Here is a 21,001-nt window from a genome sequence, read left to right on the forward strand (position 1 = left end):
TTTTTTAGTAATGCAGTGGGTTGGGTGAGATGTAACTCAGTAAGGCCCTGGGTTTGAACCCTGGTCCTGCAAAATAAATAAATAGATAGATAAATAATAAAACAAAATTTTTTTACTTGATATCTATATTTTATAGTTTTATCCCAAAATTATTTTTCTGCTTGATGGGATGTATTTTTTTCCTAGAATTTTTAAAAAAATTTATCTATTTAGGTATATATGACAGAAGAATGCATTTTGATTCATTGTACATAAGTGCAGCACAACTTTACATTTCTCTGCCTGTACACAGTGTAACATAACATCACACCATATGTGCAGTCATACATGTACCTAGGTAATGATGTCCATCTCATTCCATTATCTTTCCTGCCCCCATGCACTCTTCCTACCCTGGGTACCCTTTGCCCAGTCAAAGTTCCTCCAATTACCATGCCTCCCCCCACCCTGTTATGGATCAGTATCCACTTATCAGAGAGAACATTTGGCCTTTGGTTTTTTGGGATTGGCTTGCTTCACTTAGCATGATATTCTTTAACTCCACCTGTAAATGCCATAATTTTATTCTCTTTTAATACTGAATAATATTCCATTGTGTATATATACCACAGTTTCTTTATCCACTCATCTATTGAAGGGCATCTTGGTTGGTTCTACAGTTTAGTTAGCTATTGTGAATTGAGCTGCCATGAACATTGATGTGACTGTGTTACTATAGTATGCTGATTTTAAGTCCTTTGGGTTTAGACTGAGGAGTAGGATAGATGGGTCAAATGGTGATTCCATTTCAAGTTTTCTAAGAAAGCTCTATACTGCTTTCCAGATTGGTTGCACCAATTTGCAGTCCCATCAGCAATGTGTGAGTATACCTCCCTCACCACCCTCCACATTCTCGCCAACATTTATTGTTGTCTGTATTCTTGATAACTGCCATTCTGAATGGTGTGAGATGAAATCTTAGTTTTGATTTTCATTTCTCTAATTACTAGAGATGTTGAACATTTTTTTCAGATATTTGTTGACTGAATGTATATCTTCTTCTGAGAAGTGTCTGCTCGGCTCCTTAGCCCCTTTATTGATTGGGTTGTTTGTTATTTTGGTGTAAAGTGTTTTTTTAATTCTTTATATATCCTGGAGATTCATGTTTTATCTGACGTGTGTGGCAAAAATTTGCTTCCCAGATGTAGGCTCTCTGTTCACCTCATTGATTGTTTCTTTTGCTGAGAAAAAGCTTTTTAGTTTGAGTGCATCCCATTAATTAATTCGTAATTTCATTTCTTGTACTTTAGGAGTATTGTTAAGGAAGTCGGGGTCTAATCTGATATGATGAAGATTTGGGCTTACTTTTTACTCTATTAGGCACATGGTCTTTGGACTAATTCCTAGGTCCTTGATTCACTTTGAGTTGAGTTTTGTGCACGGTGAGAGATATGGGTTTATTTTCATTTTGCTGTATATGGATTTCCAGTTCTCCAGGCACCATTTGTTGAAGAAGCTATCTTTTCTCCATTGTATGTTTTTGGTGCCTTTGTCTAGTAGGAGATAACTGTACTTATGTACTTATGTGGGTTTGCCTCTGTGTCTTCTATTCTGTACCATTGGTCTACATGTCTATTTTGGTGCCAATACCATGTAGTTTTTATTACTATAGTTTTGTAGTATAGTTTAAGGTCTGGTATTGTGATGCCTCCTGCTTCACTCTTCTCGCTATTCTGGGTCTCTTATTTTTCCAAATGAATTCCATGATTGCTTTTTCTATTTTTATAAGGAATGATGTTGGGACTTTAGGGTTAGGGTTAGGGTTAGTGATGCCCTACCATTACCCTAAATTATCATTTGGGTTCATAGAGGGCTGTTTGTTTTTAGCAGTAAATGTGAATGTTTTCTCTGATACGTGCAGTGTCAATGTCTAAGCACTGAGTAAACCACAGTAACTTTATCGGGGCTCTAGTTTTCAGCCTCTGCTTATCTCATTGACAAACTAAAAAGAAAAATTCATTTCATCCACCATTTTCCTTTGCTCTTGTGGATTGTTTCTTTATTCACTCATTGTCAAATGATTCATTCCATCTACACTTAAAATATCTTTTATTTTCTTGATGCTTTCTGTAAAAAAAAAAAAATCCTTTCTGCTTTTGTTTGTATTGCTAAGCCTACGCTTCTCCTGAACTGCTGCTGTCAACTCTCTCAATACCTCTGCACTCTTCTATCAGGAGGGGATCAGCAATATTCACAAAACAATTCAAAATTAAGTACAGATGTAGTGAACATAGCAACACCATGAGAGATGATGGATGGGTGAGATGAAAATGCCTGCCTGGTTGTTTTCACAATAGGTTGGCGGTGAGTTGAGTGGACATACCTGACTGGAGAATAGCTTTATTCACATCAATGAGTTTATGGTGGAAGTCTGAAAATAATTACTTTTATGTGGTGTGAATAGCTGACTTGCTTGTGATTTGATCTGATCTAGAGAAAGAATATAAAGACTCTACCTTCTGGGAGAATTTCAGCTAACACATCCCTTTTTTTTCTCCTAAATACCTGGTCCTTTAACTACAGAGTTAATGGGAGTTGGATGACAGTCTTTAAAGGTTCGTGACAAGCTGAAATGCTGCTATTCTGTGCTGAGTAAAGAGAGACCCATGTGTTTTAGACAAGCAGGTGGCACAGTTAATATTCTGTAAAGAAAATTGAGAATCCCTGACTTGTGTTTATACAGAATTCTATTCTGTGAAAATGGGTCATAGCGCAAAGCCAAATTTTTTTTTTCTCAGAAAATAATTTTGAATCTTACTCATGGAAATACCACAAGTGTGTGCCATGAATCATAAAGGAGATAATTATGCTCTGGAAATATTTCAGGACAAATGCTACTGTCAGGTTCTGTATCTAGGAGGCAATAGAGCTGGGCTGAGCCACCCAATAAAATACCCCATCTCCCTGGTCACCTGAGTGCTTGCTGTTCCAGATTCCCAGCTTAGAAAAGTCTGTATAACTTGGAAGATCCATATGGTATTTTTCTCTTCATTCTTCTTTTCTCCTTTGCCTTTAACCAACTTCCGCCCATCTTTCACAGAAATTATCTCAGACCCAGGCATCATTAGAACCATAAACAAAAAGTGTGTCTGAGTGGAGTTCTATATTTAAGGAGCCATGGATTCTTTATCCACAGATACACCCAACCATGGAGCATAAATATTCAGGAAAAAATGGAGCCTGTGCTAAACATGTACAGATCTTTTTCTTGTCATTATTTCCTGAACAATATAGCAATAACTATTTACATAGCATTTATATTGTATTATATATTATAAGTAATCTAGAGGTGATTTAAAGAATTTAGGAGAATGTGCATAGGTTATATGCAAATATGATGCTATTTAATATGTGGGACCTGAGCATCTGCCAATTTTGTTATCCACAGGGGGTCCTGGAACTCATTTCTAGTGGATACCTGGGGATGACTGTACATAATGTCTTGCTTCCCCAGTGTAGTACGTGAGCATTATGGACCATGATTAGATAACTCATCCCTCCTGCATCCCACCCTGCTGTGTAAACTTGTACATTTGAGAAGCAGTTCAGTTGGAAATCAGTGTCTACAGTTTGGATCTTCAGCCCCTGGGGCAAGCATCCAAAACCCAGTGGAGTGCAGGGGTTTACTTGTGGGCCGATGGTGTCATCTGGGCCTTATTATCAGCTGTTCTCACAATGACTGCTGAACTCTGTCTCTCTCTGGGTGAACACACCTGCCCTGTCCCTGTGACCCCCATCCCTCCAAACCCAAGCATGAAGATTCAGATCATTGAAAACATACTCCAGATTTGGTTTATATTCATTTAGCTATTGTGTCATGGTGCCATTAATAGACTAATAAAAATAATTTTATTTGTACAGATTAAACATATACAGCAGGAAAATTTTCTTGTTTTTTCAAATGCTTCCATTTTCCAAAGGAGGAGGAAAAATAATGATAATAAAAAAAAGAAGTTTGTATGGTGGAGTTTTTCATACCTAAGTATGTTGTTAAATGATTATAAAGGAACTAAGAATGAAGAGTCTAACAGAGGAAAGTTGCTCTGGATCAGAGAGAGATACGAAAGAGAGAGGATGGGATTGGGGGCTGGTTAGAGGAGGTGGTGGAACTGTGTCCAGGGGAGAGACAGATATTCACTGGGGGGCTTTGTGAAGTTTCTGCAGCATTGGTGACCCCACCTTCTCCATTATAACCTCAGTAAAATGCATACGTCTTTCTCTGATTATGGAGTTGGATTAACTCTTGAGGGTCTGTGGATGATGCTATGAAAGGTTGGTGGTGACCGCAGATTCTCCTCTCACATGGACCCAGAACTGCGTGCACAGCCAGGCATGAGCCTCCCCATACAGCCTTTCTGTCCTCGCTCAGCTTGCATTTCACTAGTTCCTTGGTGGCCTTTGATCACATCAAACATGCTCCTTACAGCTTCTGCACTTACCATTGCTCTGCCTGGCAGGCTCTCAAAGGGAGCCTAGAATATGTACCCCAAATGATGCCACTTTGACATGAGAATTACTTCCAGCCAAAGGCACTTGAAAAACAGCAGATGCAAGATGGGAACATTCTCATCTTCCCCTTTTCTTCCTGAAAACAGGAGATAAAAAAAAAAAATGCCCATGTGAAAGATGCCTTCCCTAGTGAGGAGACAAAAAGCCTTCTCAGATGGGGACCCATAGCTGAGAGAGTTCTGTACAAACAGATCTTGTTAAGATAATTCTTAAGTCTCCCCTAGACTCCATGCAGAATTAAGTTACTTTTGCAAATAGCCTGATTTTGTTCAACCTAATACAAAAGCATGTTTTGCCACCTCTTTGGATCTTCATTTCCTCATGAGAGAGTCCATGTGACATAAAACTTACATTATGTAAATCTGTCTACTTTTCTCCTGTTAATCTGTCTTATGATTTAAACTCAGACCCAGACAGTCCATAAGAAGGAAGAGGTGGAGTCTGGACTCCTGTACAGTCTCCTCTCTGATATTCACATGGCTTACTTCCTTGTCTTCTTCTGATCTTCACTCAAATGTCACTTGTCTAGTAAGGAGTTAATTAGCCCATATTTTTGAAAATTGCACCCTTCCCAACTCACCCATGTAACTTATTCATCTCATTTGTTTGACACCTTCATTAGAATTTAAGAGGGCATGGGGTGCCCCTCCCCACTGGTTTATTCAGCATTCTGTCCATTGTGCCTAGAACAGCACTAGGCACATAGAAGTTGCTCAATAAATATTTGTGGATTTAATAAATGAATAAATGAATGCTGTGCAAAGGAGCCCACTCATCTCCAGCCACCAAAAGAGCAGGTAGGTGATTCTCAGAGGGTAATAGTGGAATCTTCCTAAGTATACAAATTGGAAAGCATAAATAGAAAGACAGAAAATAAGTATGCATTGAAATCCTTCTTAGAAAAATTTATATGTCATTTAATTCAAATAATCATGTATGCTCATTAAGCAAGTTGCAAAATAAATATGTATTAGGGAAAAGATCATCCTTGAGATATTTTGTGTTCCAAAAGTTTTTCCTTTCAATTTGCTCTGCCTGTTATAGGAATTGTAAATCACACATGTCCCTAATTTACTTTCTTTGTAACGCTTCATTGTGTAGTCATTTCAATGTGAAGAGTGACATGCTTCTCAATAATACAAGATTACTTGCTGTCTTAAGTAGTAGATAAGAGCTGTTTTTCCCCCTCTGTTGTTTGTAGTTCTGTCAAATTATCCAGATGATTAATCATTGAAAATGCTTTTTGTTGTATCTGTAGAAAAAGTTATTTTAAGCAATAATCCAATGAAAGTATTCCTCCTCCACACAATTCAAGAGATTGTTTTCTATTGAAAAATCAGATGAATACAAATACATGCACTTTATTGAGTATGTACTTTGAATCTTGGGTTAAGTGCCAGCCATAGTGGGGCCCATATTGTGGGCAGCAGGTTTTGTCTTTGTTGAGAGACGTGCTTTTATCACTTGCTTCCACTCTCCTGCCATGGACACTGCTCTGTGCTGGATTCTTAAGGCTAACATTAGAATGTTTCTAGCCACACAGACCAAGGAGCATAAGGAGGGAGACTGAATAGAATGTTCATTGAAATTCTTCAGCACAACTTCTGCCAGTCCTTACTCTAGATCCCATAGGGTCTGGGCCCTTAGTCAACAGTGGATCTTTTTTTTTTTTAAATTGATTTTTAAAAAAATAAATGACAGAAGAATGCATTACAATTCTTATTACACATATACAGCACATTTTTTCATATCTCTGGTCGTATATAAAGTATGTTGACACCAATTCATGTCTTCATACATGTACTTTGGATAATTATGTCTGTCACATTCCACCATCCTTACTAATCCCCTGCCCCTCTCTTTCCCTCCCACCCCTCTGCCCTACGTAGAATTAATCTATTCCTCCCATACTCCCCGCTCCCTACTCCACTATGAGTCAGCCTCCTTATATCAGAGAAAACATTTGGCATTTGTTTTTTGGGATTGGCTAACTTCACTTAGCATTATTTTCTCCAACGCCATCAATTTACCAGCAAATGCCATGATTTTACTCTCTCTTATTGCTGAGTAATATTCCATTGTGTATATATGCCACTTTTTTTTATCCATTCATCCACTGAAGGGCATTGGGGTTGGCTCCATAGTTTAGCTTTTGTGAATTGTGCTGCTATAAACATTGATGTGGCTGTGTCCCTGTAGTATGCTGTTTTTAAGTCTTTTGGGTATAGAATGAGGAGAGGGATAGCTGGGTCAAATGGTGGTTCCATTCCCAGATTTCCAAGGAATCTCCATACTGCTTTCCATATTGGCTGCACCAATTCGAAGTCCCACCAGCAATGTATGAGTGTACCTTTTCCCCCACATCCTGGCCAACACTTATTATTGTTTGTCTTCATAATAGCTACCATTCTGACTGGAGTGAGATGGTATCTTAGAGTAGTTTTGATTTGCATTTCTCTAAATGATAGAGATGATGAACATTTTTTCATGTATTTGTTGATTGATTGAATATACTCTTCTGAGAAGTGTCTGTTCAGGTCCTTGGCCCATTTATTGATTGGGTTATTTGTTTTTTTTGTGTGTGTTTAGCTTTTTGAGTTCTTTATATACCCTAGATATTAGTGCTCTATCTGATGTGTGAGGGGTAAAAATTTGCTCTCAAGATGTAGGCTCTCTATTCACCTCCCAGATTGTTTATTTTGCCAAGAAGAAACTTTTTAGTTTGATTCCATCCCATTTATTGATTCTTGGTTTTAGTTCTTGCACTATAGGAGTCTTATTAAGAAAGTTGGGGCCTAATCCCACATGATGAAGATTAGGGCCTACTTTTTTCTCTATTAGACGCAGAGTCTCTGGTTTAATTCCTAGGTTCTTGATCCACTTTGAGTTGAGTTTTGTGCATGATGAGAGATAGGGGTTCAATTTCATTTCGTTGCATATGGATTTCTAGTTTTCCTGGCACCATTTGTTGAAGACGCTATCTTGTCTCCAATGCATGTTTTTGGCACTTTTGTCTAATATACGAAAACTATAATTTTTGGGGGTTAGTCTCTGCGTCTTCTCTTCTGTACCATTGGTCTACCAGTCTGTTTTCGTGCCAATACCATGCTGTTTTTGTTACTATTGCTCTATAATATAGTTTAAGACCCGGTATAGTGATACCACCTGCTTCACTCTTCCTGCTAAGGATTGCTTTAGCTACTCTGGGTCTCTTATTTTTCCAGATGAATTTTATGATTGCTTTTTCTATTTCTATGAAGAATGCCATTGGGATTTTGATTGGAATCGCATTTAACCTGTATAGTGCTTTTGGTAGTATGGTCATTTTGATAATATTAATTCTGCCTATCAAAGGTAGATCTTTCCATCTTCTAAGGTCTTCTTTGATTTCTCTCTTTAGGGTTCTGAAGTTTTCATTGTATAGATATTTCACCTCTTTTGTTGATTCCCAAGTATATATACTTTTTGAGGTTATTGTAAATGGGGCAGTTTTCCTCATTTCCTTCTCAGAGGATTTGTCACTGATATACAGAAATGCCTTTGATTTATGGGTGTTGATTTTATATCCTACTACTTTGCTGAATTCATTTACTAGTTCTAGAAGTTTTCTGGTGGAGCTTTTTGGGTCTTCTAGGTATAGACACATATCAGCAAATAGTGCTAATTTAAGTTCTTCTTTTCCTATACATATCCCTTTAATTTCTTTTGATTGTTTAATTGCTCTGGCCAGTATTTCAAGAACTATGTTGAATAGAAGTGATGAAAGAGGGCATCCCTGTCTTGTTCCAGTTTTTAGAGGGAATACCTTCAAGTTTTCTCCATTTAGAATGATGTTGGCCCAAGGCTTAGCATAGACAGCCTTTACAATGTTGAGATATGCTCCTGTTATCCCTAGTTTTTCTAGTGTTTTAAACATATAAAGGTGCTATATTTTTCCAAATGCTTTTTCTGCATCTATTGAGATGATCCTATGATTCTTATCTCTGAGTATATTGGTGTGATGAATTATATTTAAGATTTCCGTATGTTGAACCAACCTTGCATCCCTGGGATGAATCCCACTTGATCATGGTGCACAATATTTTTGATGTTTTTGTATATGATTTGTATAAAATTTGCCAGAATTTTATGGAGAATTTTTGCATATATGTTTATTAGAAATATAGGTCTGAAGTTTTCTTTCTTTGATGTGTCTTTGCCTGGTTTTGGGATCAGGGTGATATTTGCCTCATAGAATGAGATTGGAAGTGCTGCCTTTTTTTTCTATTTCCTGAAATAAATTGTAGAGTATTGGTATTAGTTCTTCTTTAAAGGTCTTGTAGAACTCAGCTGTGTATCCATCTGTTCCTGGAGTTTTCTTGGTTGGTAAGCTTCTGATGGCATCTTCTATTTCATCACTTGATACTGGTCTGTTTAAATTGTGTATATCTTCCTGACTCAATCTGGGCAAATCATATGACTTAAGAAATTTGTCAATGCCTTCACTGTCTTCTATTTTATTGAAGTATAAGTTTTCAAAAATAATTCTAATTATCCTCTGTATTTCTGTAGTGTCTGTTGTGATATTACCCTTTTCATCACATATGCTGGTAATTTGAGTTCTCTCTCTCCTTCTCTTCAGGCTAAGGGTCTGTCAATTTTTATTTATTTTTTCAAAGAACCAGCTTTTAGTTTTGTAAATTTTTTCAATTATTTCTTTTGTTTTGATTTCATTGATTTCAGCTCTAATTTTAATTATTTCTTGCCTTCTATTGCTTTTGCTGCTGATTTGTTCTTCTTTTTTTCTATGGCTTTGAGATGTTTGTTGACTTTTTCTTCTTTTAAGGAATGAAATCCATGCAATGATTTTTCCTCTTAGTACTGCTTTCATAGTGTCCCAAAGATTTCGATATGTTGTTTCTGTGTTCTCCTTTACCTCTAAGAATTTTTTAATATCTCCTTGATGTCTTCTGTAACCCATTGTTGATTCAGTAGCATATTGTTTAGTCTCCAGGTGATGGAGAAATTTTTATTTTTTATTTTGTTGTTGATTTCCAATTTCATTCCATTATGGTATGATAAAATGCATGGTAGTACCTCTACTTTTTTGTATTTGCTAAGAGTTGCTTTGTGCCATAGTATATGGTCTGTTTTAGAGAAGGATTCATGTGCTGCTGAGAAGAAAGTGTATCTGCTTGATGCAGGTTGAAATATTCTATATATGTCAGTTAAGTCTAAGTTATTGATTGTATTATTGAGTTCTATAGTTACTTTATTCAGCTTTTGTTTGGAAGATCTATCCAGTGGTGAGAGAGGTGTGTTATAGTCACCCAAGATTATTGTGTTGTGGTCAATTTGACTCTTGAACTTGAGAAGAATTTGATGAACATAGCTGCACCATTGTTTGGGGCATATATATTTATACTTTTTATGTCTTGTTGGTGTATTGTTCCCTTGAGAGGTGTGTAATGTCTATTTTTATCCCTTTTTATTAACTTTGGCTTGAAGTCTACTTTATCTGATACGAGGATGGTTTGAAACCCCTGCTTGCTTCTGCAGTCCATGTGAGTGGTATGATTTTACCAACCTTTCATCTTCAGTCTGAGTATGTCTTTTCCTATCAGATGAGTCTCCTGTAGACAGCATATTGTTAGGTTTTTTTTTCTTTTAATCCAATCTGCTAGCCTATGTCTTTTGATTGGTGAGTTTAAGCCATTATCATTCAGGGTTACCATTGAGACATGGTTTGTATTTCCAGCCATATTTACTTATTTTTGTTAATTAACTTGACTTGATTTTCTTCTTTGATTAGTTTTTCCTTTAGGGCACTACCTTCCTCTGCTGATTTTCATTGTTGTTTTTCATTTCCTCTTCATGGAATATTTTGCCAAGGATGTTTTGTAGTGCTGGTTTTCTAGCTATAAATTCTTTTAACTTTTGTTTATCATGGAAGGTTTTTATTTCATCTTTAAATCTAAAGCCTAATTTTTCAGGATTCAAGAATCTTGGTTGGCACCCATTTTCTTTCAGAGCTTGATGTATGTTGTTTTATGATCTTCTAGCTTTCAGAGTCTGTGTTGAAAAATCAGCTGTTATCCTAATTGGTTTTCCCCTATATGTAATTGGATTCCTTTCTCTCATGGATTTTAAAATTTTCTCCTTATTCTTTATGTTGGGCATTTTCATTATAATGTGCCTTGATGTGGATCTGTTGTGATTTTGCACATTTGGCATCCTGTAGGCTTCTTGAATCTGGATTTCCAATTCATTCTTCAAGTTTGGAAAGTTTTTTTGATATTATTTCATTGAATAGATTGTTCATTCCTTTGGTTTGGACTTTATGCCTTTTTCTATCCCAATAACTCTTAAATTTGGTCTTTTTATGCTATCCCATATTTCTTGAATGGTCTGCTCATGGTTTCTTACCATTATCATTATGTGGTCTATGTTCTTTTCAAGATTATATATTTTATCTTTGTTGTCTGATGTCCTGTCTTCCAAGTGGTCTACTCTGTTGGTGATGCTTTCATTTGAGCTTTTAATTTGATTTATTGTTGCTTTCATTTCAAGGATTTCTGTTTGGTATTTTTTTTTTTGGAACCTCTATCTCTCTGTTGAGGTGATATTTTGCTTCTTGGATTTTTTATGTAGCTCCTTGTTGAAGTGATCTTTCACTGCTTGTATTTGCTCTCTTATATCTTCCTTGACTTCACAGAACATTTTAACCATGTATATCCTTAACTCTTTCTCTGTCTTTTTTTTTTTTTCCTGCAGTGGCTGCCAGTGATTCTAATGATGTGCTGTCTTGATTTGTTTGTGGTACTTTCTTCCCTTGTCTTTTCATGTTGTTTGTGTTTCTTTCCAGTTATGTGGGTCTCGGGTATTATTGTTTTTACCCTATAGGTTTATGGTGCTCTTGTAAGGGTTCTAAGATTCTTCCTTTGTGGGGAAGGACAATATTTACAGATCCCAAAATCAACAATATATCACCCATGAACAATTTATTAAGAAATTTACAGTTTAGTCTCAATGTACAGAAATGTTGTATTCAATTATTATCTAAAATAGAGTTTCGTATAAAGGTTTACAGTTTCTGATGGTAGACAATGAACCAGGGCATCATGCTGGGGCGTAGGAAAATATGTTAAGGGGGAAAGATGTGAGGGTACAGAGTTAACATATCTTAGGAAATGTGAAAGAAAAATCTAATGAAGAGGGTTAGTAGCAAGAGAATAGTCAGGAAGTAACTTAGGGTAAACATGTACGTGGGAAGACAGTAGAGTACATAAAACAAACACACATGTATTTAGAAAAATACAGGATGTTAAAATAGTAAAATTTGGAGGGGGAAAGAAAAAGAAAGAAGAAAAAAGAGAAAAAAGAAAGGGCATATACAACACCTCTATATTATATTATTTAGATAACTCAGTCCTCAAAATCCTGTTTCATGCAAAGTTCTTGGTTTCACATATGTTGGGGATGTGAGGGCAGGAGGATAGAGGGATAGAAGAGAAAGAGAAAAAAATACTCAAAAGAAGAAACCAGGGTTGTTGCTAGTTTTAGAGATCAGTATCTTTTCTGTTTCTCTTCTCATCCAACAGGTGGGGTTGTCTGTTTTAAGCTGGTGTCTCTGCCCTCAGGATGGTGTAGGTAACCAGGGTGGGAAGACTGGTCCTGGTGTAGAGCGTCTGGAAGTGGGGAATGCCACCCACCAGTCCCTGCAGGGAGACTGCACTTCATGGGTCTCTTTTTGGGACCACTCGTCTGACTTGAGCGCCTGGTATTTTTTCCCTCTCTTGCCTGGAGATTTCCCAGCACCTAGTTCTCTCTGTTAGGCTCCAAACTTTAGTCCTATCCCCTCTCACTTAGCAATTCCCACCTGTGGGGCTTCTCACACCCAGGCTCACACCAGGTGGGCGGCACCCTGGTCACACTGCACACCTGCCCGACTGGGAGTTGTTTTTGTGTTGAGTGGTCGCTGTGCTGAGTTATCACTGTTGGGAGTGGGGAGTTGGATACCTGGTACCTGGCCAGATGGAGATCTGATTTGGGAGCTGCCCTCACCAAATATGGCAAGAGAGGTTATTCAGGATGGAGTCGGTCTGCTTCCAGCGTCAGGGTGTCTGGTGAGGTGGGAGAAGCTGGGCCATGGTGTTGTACTGTGGGTAGGTAGTAGCCAAGTGACCTGCATGGGAGTGGAGTGCAGTTCTGCAGAGGTGCTGATAGGTGGTTCTGCTAAGCCACTTGAGAGCCGTGCAGGCTTTGGGTTTTAGGAGCCAGGGGTCCAGAGTCCTACTTGAATGTTAAGGTTCTGAGCCCTGCACCGGGGTCACAGTGCTGGTGACTTCTGTGGAAATCAGCTGTATAGGGGTCCTCTTAACACTCTCTGAGATGAAGCATTCCGAGTAGGTGAGATCTGGGTCACAGAATGACACAGGATGCTGCCTCCCTCTGCCCTGCCATCTTGGAATTCAACAGTGACTCTTGACTTATATTTATTTTCATTTTTGTAGTACTGGGGAATGAAGCCAGGGCATCATGCTGGGAAAGTGCCCTGCCACTGAGCTGCACCCCCAACCCTGAGTCTTGACTGTTAAATTTGCTTCAAAATTGATGATTTTTAGACAAAGATTTCATTGAATCAGGGGAAGATAGCTTTATGACCACCTGAACACTATTTTCCATAATATCTCTGAAATAATTAATGTAGCTCTTTAGAATAAACTTTTCCAATTTCCCTGTAGTTCCCCATATTCTCCACTTAAAGACTTCTTTTATTGGGTGTCATCTCTTCAGCTTCTACTCTTAATAGGGTGAATATATAACTTATCATTTAAATAGGGGCATGTTTGGGAACAGAGGGAGATCTATCAATAATTATGCCCAGAAAAGAGTTACAAACTAGAATTGTGTGAGACAAGAAGAGTTGGATGGGTAGTCTCCAAAAATTAAGAAGGAGATCGAAATGAAATACTTAAGTGAGACCGTATAATACACTGAGTACTGTCTACATTTTATCCCGACTACAAAGCTTTCCTCTGATGGAGAGACTCTGAGCACTTTTGGGAATGAATTGAGGCTCTGGGACATTAACCCAAGGGGTTAACATATAATAGTTTTAAAAGCAATTTTAGAAACTCAGCTCAGGACAGTTTATAATAAAGACTATTGCTTTAGCTATCTGAAGAAATGCACTTATACATGTTTTGGCCCAAAACCAAACATTAAAATCAATAATTGACTAAAGTCAAATATCACTAGAATAGAAAAAAAAAACTTAAGAAGAGAGGATTAAATTTGAAACCTTAACAAACATTTTAAAAGTCAAATTTGCAGTCTGACATCCTAGAGAAGGAAAAATAATCTTATCAGCTGGTGGATCGTTCCTGTGGTCCCAGCAACTTCTCTGCAATCCTAGAGGCATGTGTGTTTTAACTGGTCTGAGGTTTAGTGCACAGTATAGCCCCCTATCCACTACTCCATAAATCTCAAAAGTCCTGGCTCTTCTACTACTGAAAATGTTTTGTCAGTCTATAGTAATTATTTTGCCACTGTTAGGTTTTAGTTTCCATAGACAAAAATGAAAAGGAATTTACTTAAACTTGAATTTTGATTGGCAAGACCAAATTGTGCACTGAGTCATCTTGTTTTGTCAATATTGTCTTTTTTGTCCCCATTTGTTAGCTACTTTTATCCAGTCAGTATTTATTCAGCCCCTTTTCAGTGGATGCATTGCTTCACAAGAGATGGGGAGACAGTGAACAAAAGATAAAGATCCTTTCCCTCATGGAGTTTGTGGTCAGGAACTTGGGGAGTGTCCTGCTTTAGATATAAGGTGTCCCCCAAAAGCTCTTGTGAGAGACAATACAAAAGTGTTCAGTGGTGAAATGATTGGGTTATGAGAGCCTTAACTAATCCACTGATATGGATTAACTGGGTGGTAACTATAGGCAGGTAGGGTATAGCTGGGGGAGGTTGATCATGGGGGGGTGGGGGGGCTTGCCTTTGGGGTTTCTATATTTTTCCTGCAAGTGGAACTCCTTCTGTGCTTCTTGTTTACCATATTCCTCAACTGCACCCTCCTGCCATAATGTTCTGTCTCATCTCTGGCACAGAGCAATGGAGTTGGCTGTCTATGAACTGAGACCTCTGAAACTGTGAGCCCTAAATAAACTTATTCTCTTCTATATTGTTCTTGTCAGGTTTTGTGGTCACAGCACTGAAAAAAGTTGACTAAACCAAGAAGACAAACAATAACAAGACTATAAATTAAATAGTGTTGAAGTAGAGCTTGGTACCTGTTTTAGTCAGCTTTTTTTTTTTTCTACTGTGACTAAATGATCACAATTGTAGAGGAGGAAAAGTGTATTTGAGGGCTCACAGTTTCAGAAGTCTCAGTCCATAGAAGACCAGCTTCATTCTCTGGGGCTCAAGGGAGGGCAGAACATCATGGCGGAAAAGTGTGGCAGAGGGAAAAAGCAGCTCACATAATATCAGAAAGCAGAGAGATCTCCACTTGCCAGATACAAATATATGCCCCAAAGCCACACCCCACATCACACTTCCTCCAGCCACACCCTACCACTTTAATTACCATTCAGTTAATCCCTATCTGGGGATTAATTCACTGATTTGGTTAAGACTCTTATAATGCAATCATTTCTCCTCTGAACTGTCTTGCATTGTCTCACACATGAGCTTTTGGGGGACACCTCACATCCAAACAGTAACAGTGCCAGAGACAAGAGTAAATCAGGGGAGAGAAATATGAGACATTCTCTATTATGACCAATCACAGATGATTATCCATCAAAATCAAAGATCAATATTCAAAGGTGGATATTCGGGCTGGGGTTTTGGCTCAGTGGTAGAGCATATGCCTAGCAAGTGTGAGGCACTAGGTTCAATTCTCAGCACCACATATAAATATATAAAATAAAAAATAAAGCTCCATCAACATATAAAAAATATTTTTAAAAAGGTGGATATTGCTTTTCAAGTTTTTATTTCTTGAATGACATTTGGGGAGCAAATGTGACATTTAACTGTAAGTCTTCGTAAAAAGATATGAAGAATTCCCACCTAGGACTTTCTCCCTCACTAACTCTTTTCTAATTAAAGTTAAATTAACTGAAAATTAAATATGGCTCTTAAAGTTTAACGATTTGAATGCTGGTATATCAAATGATTCTACAAAGATATAAGTTTTCATGTAATCTCAACTGTTTTTCATGTTACCATTTACAATTTTGTAGATATTTGGTGGCAGAATGATGATTTAGTATTTTTCTTGAGGTTACTTTCCAAATACACTCTTAGTATTTCTTTTCCCCCCCAGATATCTATAGTCCTACATAGTCAATAATTTTTTGTACATAAAATGAACAGCTTTCCTAATAAAGTTACCATAGCACTTTCTTCTTGCAGTGTTACATATGCATTTCTACATCACTTGACTGATAGAATTTCAATATGTAAAACACATGAAGAAATTTTCAGTCTGTTTCCTTCTAGACTGCTTATTGGGATTTTAAATTGCATATTCCATCACAAACAGTAGATTCTAATGATGCTCCCTGTTTGGGCTGCTCACATCCATACCGTGTTTAGATGAGACAGCAGTGCACGTGCTCACATGATCATCTGTTGCATGCACATTCGGGAATGCCATAAGTGGTATGGGTTTGGATGTTTGTCTACTTGACGATTCAGCCTTCCAAAAACAGTATAAAACTGAAGTGTAGCAGCAGATTCCGGTCAAATACTGAGAACAAGGTAGAACTCTGATTCTCCCCTGCTATCTCAAACTCAATCATTCCTTGGAAGAAGCCCAAAAATGTCAGTCATTGGAATTGTAGCCTGCCAACCTTCTTCCTGTCTGGAGACCAAATGCTGAATGTGGCATCGGCAAGAGTCTCAGCGAGGCCCACTCTGATACTAGGCAATACAAACCAAAGGGTTGCAGTCTTACCCTTATTTATCTATTGAGTTTCTCCAAAATCTTGGGTCTTACTGGTCTATGTGCCCAATAAGCAGATGAGGGCCTCATGGCTTAATTGAACTGCATGGCTTCCATTAGGAGGAATGAGACCTAGTGGGATTTTGGCAAGTGGCTCTCAGGCTTCAGAAGTATTCATCCTCCTGGTACAACAAAGCTTAAGTAGACTCGACCACTGAAGAAGCTGGAATTCATGTAATAAAAGGCACTTAGGTTCTAATTCCCCTACTTGATTCATTCTCCAACTTCTCAATCATTAATTAAAAGTTGAAACTTGAATAAAATTCCTTTTGCTTTTTTGACCCCGTGGTTTTTGTCTGCCACAAAATAGAAGTAGGTATTATGTACCATCAGCACAAAACACGAGAAAGAGAGTGGGAACCAAATTTGCCCCCAAATTTCTCAAAGCTGGTATATTTTTTCCTCCAAACAGTTGGGTGGTGGGTGATGTGTATTATTCACCTCAACAATTCTTTAGATGATTTCTCTGATGCTTTCTCTGATGATTTTATTGGGATTGCATCTTATTTTCTCATGCCTCTGCAGCAGCTTTCCTGTCTGAGATAACTTGCCTCCTCCATCATCTTGCCAGTTCCTCCCAGACTGCAAATCTCAGAGGAAACTTCCTGGAACTGAGGCTTAACATCCTCTTTCCAGCAACCACAAATAAGCCCTCATCTCCACTGAGCCTTCTTGAACACATGAGTCGTATCTTGCCTGTTGGTCACTTTTCCTCTTTTTTAATAAATAAATGTTATTGCGTATGTTTGAGGTTTACCACATGATATTATGGGATAGATAACGTAAAGCAGTTACCATAATGAAGCAAGTTAGTCTATCTGTCATTCCGTAGTTACTTTTTTTTGTAACAAGAGCAGTTAAAATCTACATAAGAAAAATCCTAACACATTATAATTTTGATACTATAGTCCTCATATTGTATGTTAGATCTCTAAACTTGTTCATCTGCTATTTTTGTGGGGGGGGGCGTGGTTAGGTACCAGGGATTGAATCTGGGGACACTCGGCCACTGAACCACATCCCCAGTCCTATTTTGTATTTTATTTAGAGACAGGGTCTCACTGAGTTGCTTAGGGCTTCATTGTTGCTGAGGCTGGCTTTGAAATCGAGATCCTCCTATCTCAGCTTCCTGAACCGCTGGGATTACAGGTGTGCGCCACCGCACCTGGCCACATCTGCTATTTTTTATTCTTTGAGCTACATTTCCCCAATTTTTCCCTTTCTCCCCAGCTCATGAAAATCTCTAATTATCTCCCCATAATAATCACTGATACATTCCTTCCACCCAGACTCCACATATACATGAGGTCATGCAACATTTGTCTGTGTTTGGCTTATTTTATTTAACACAAAATCCTCAAGGTCCACCCATGTGGCACATTGCAAGTTCTCTTTCTTTTTTAAAGGCTAAATTATATTCCAATTTCTTTATTCATCCATCTATTGACAGATATTTGGGTTGTTTCTGTATCTCAGCTATTGGGAACAATGCTGCAGCAAATGTAGGATATCTAGGTGAGGTGGTGATTCCATCTCCTTTGAGTGTATACCCAGAAGAGGGGTTGCTGTGTCGTTTGTAGGTCTATTTTTAATTACTTAAGAAACCTCCATACTGGTTTCCTTAATGGCTATAGTGGTCCACATTTCCCCTGACAGTGTATAAGAGTTCCCTTTTCTCTATACTTTCTCTAACATATGCTATCTCTTGCTTTTTGGTGATAACTATCCTTGAAATAGCTCAGTGGTTTTATTTTGTATTTTCCTGATGCTAAATCATATTAAGCACCTTCATGAGATTTATTAGCCATTTTATGCCTTCTTTGGAGAAATATCTATTCAGACCTTTGCCCATTTTTAAATTGAATTATGGATTTTCCTCAATTTTAAGAGTTCTTTATAAATTTTTTTGGTAATTTTTAATTTGTTCTTTTTAGTTATGCATGACAGTAGAGTGTATTTTGATGTGGAGTTACACTTGTTGTGTATTCACATACGAACATAGGAAAGTTATGCCATTTCATTCTATAATCTTTTCTACTCCCATTTCCCCTCCTTTCCCTTCATTCCCTTTGTTTAATCCAATAAACTTTTATTCTTTCCTCCCATTCCTTATTGTATATTAGCATCTGCACATCAGTGGGAACATTCAACCTTTGGGTTTTTGGGATTGGCTTTTTTCACTTAGCATAATAGCCACCAGTTCCATTCATTTACCAGCAAATGACATAATTCCATTCTTCTTCATGGCTGAATAATATTCAATTTGAAATTTTAATCCTGTGTTAGATATGTGCTTTATAAATATTTTCCTCATTCTGTAGATTGCTTTTAATGTTGTTGATTATTTCCTTTCCTGTGCAGAAGCTTTTGGGTTTGATGTAGTCCCATTTGTTTATTTTTGCTTTTGTAGCCTAACCTTGGTTGCCCGCTTCTTAATCATGTTCTCTGAAGGCAGGTCTGATTTTTTTTTTTTTTTATATCCCCAGAACCCGGCACAGTATTAGGCAAAACTAAAAGTCATTCTTCCTTCTTATACTATGACTGTGATGGCTGCTGGTAGTACTAGCACTAATGTGGATTTTGATGCAGCTGCTACTGCCAGTGAGGCTGCTGAGCTAGATTGGGCACCTTTCAGGCATGAGGAACAAGCATGCAGATTTTCACATTGTGCTCCATATCGGCTACCCTCCAGAGATGAGCATAACAGAGATGGGGAGGCATTCTGGGTGAGAAAGAATTGGGAAATTTATAATAGAAAAACCTGTATTATGAATTTGCTGTAACTTTTGGATTAAAAAATATGTTTATACATGTGATATTTTCCATTTTTTATTGAGTATTTAGTTTTACCCACTCAAGGAATGATTGCCCTGAGCATGGTGATAATGGAAGAAGAAATGTGAACTTGAGACCACATCATCTAGTACACATTTGATCAATAACTAAGAAAAGATTTATTAACCTAATGAACTTGAGCCAGTCTCTTATCCCTGTATTCTTAGTTGTTTTTTTTTTTTTTTTTTTGAGGATGCAAAGAAGAAACAAATAAACAAACGTACAAGTGACTTGTAAGCTGTCAGGTACTAGACAAAGTTAGAGGTTATTATATGTCTGTGACAGAAATTTTCTTCTGAATCTCCTGTAGCACTTTGTGCTAAATGGCAAGTTTAGCTTGGTCTGGAGATGAGAGCTATAGCCTGGTTGAAGTAAAAAGATCTGGGAATGAAGCTATGTCCTACCTCTTTACTGGTTATATGACCCAAGATAAATTATTGAAAAAAACAACATTCACATGGTCCAGGTCCAGGGTTACCATGAAAATTAAGTGAAAAATATCTGTGAAGGCACCTGGTGCATGGCAGGTATGTGGCCGTTGATTCCTTACAGAGCATTCCTTCAGGGTGGAGACAGGGAGAGGTTCTGAGCAGGCAGCTCTTCTGCCCATGTGGCCTGAGCAAGTCCTGAAAAAACCCCTCACTGAATTTGACCACCAGACCATTAAAGCAAGATACAGGCGAGCTCCTGCTGTAGCTGAATAGCTCAACGTTCAACAAAGTTAGCTCCCCAAGTCTTCTGGACCTGGCTGTTGGAATCAATCAATACATCTGTATGATTATTTATGCCTTGAGGCATATTTCAGCTGCACCTGAGAGTGGATGTTTTTTTCTTCAACTTTAAAAATTTTTTTTTTTTAATGGTGAAATATTCCAGTCATGCCTTTCAATGGCTGGCAGAGTGAATTAATAGTAGTCTAATCACCGTGGAGACGCTGATGCCTCTGTGAGTTGGCACTGAGGCGAGGCTGCACGTCTCTGTGGGAATGACAAGTGAATGAATCTGCTGCTCACTTAACCTGCTGTTCTTTTTTCTCTCTGTTTTTCTCTCCTAGGAAACAAATGGAAGACTGCTGTGACCCCGCCCATCTCTTTGCTATGACTAAAATGAATTCCCCCATGGGGAAGAGCATGTGGTACGATGGGGAATTTTTATACTCATTCACCATTGACAACTCAACGTATTCTCTCTTTCCCCAGGTTAGTATAGAGTTGGGCTTTTTTTTTTTCTTTTCCTTCCTTTTGACAGTTTCTCATAATTCTTGATATCATAGGAAATTTTGCCTAACCCAATGGATATTCTTTTCATCTTCTCTGTCCTCATTTTAATTTTAAATGCTTTCCCTTCTGTTTGTTGTTTTCGTGTGTATATGTCAAGGCCTCCTGTTTTGACGCAAGGATGGAAGGAAGATAGCATAGAGCAGCAGAGTTGCGGTGTTACTAGCTCTTGAGATTTGAGTCAGACGAAACCAAAGGCAGTAAGCAGAGATTGGTCAGGGAATTGTGGAATTCTAGTGTTCTGAGGTTGGCCTTGGAATGGTCGTGAGGATTTGTGATACTGGAATGTTTTCTTAGGACTGATGTTGCTTTCAGAGAATGGGGACCATATGGTGAGATGTTT

The 21,001-nt window shown here is 37.9% G+C and overlaps 1 protein-coding gene across 1 annotated transcript in view; it reads left to right on the forward strand.

Moving 5' to 3' along the window:
* Positions 1-21,001, forward strand: part of St8sia1 (ST8 alpha-N-acetyl-neuraminide alpha-2,8-sialyltransferase 1) — a 127,207-nt gene that overhangs the window by 28,411 nt on the left and 77,795 nt on the right. The window contains exon 2 of the mRNA XM_026392362.2: positions 20,436-20,580. Within this exon, the coding sequence (XP_026248147.1) occupies positions 20,436-20,580 (145 nt within the window). The remainder of the gene's footprint in view (positions 1-20,435; positions 20,581-21,001) is intronic.

The sequence above is a fragment of the Urocitellus parryii genome, chromosome 5 (assembly GCF_045843805.1).
Source record: "Urocitellus parryii isolate mUroPar1 chromosome 5, mUroPar1.hap1, whole genome shotgun sequence".
NCBI lineage: Eukaryota > Metazoa > Chordata > Mammalia > Rodentia > Sciuridae > Urocitellus > Urocitellus parryii.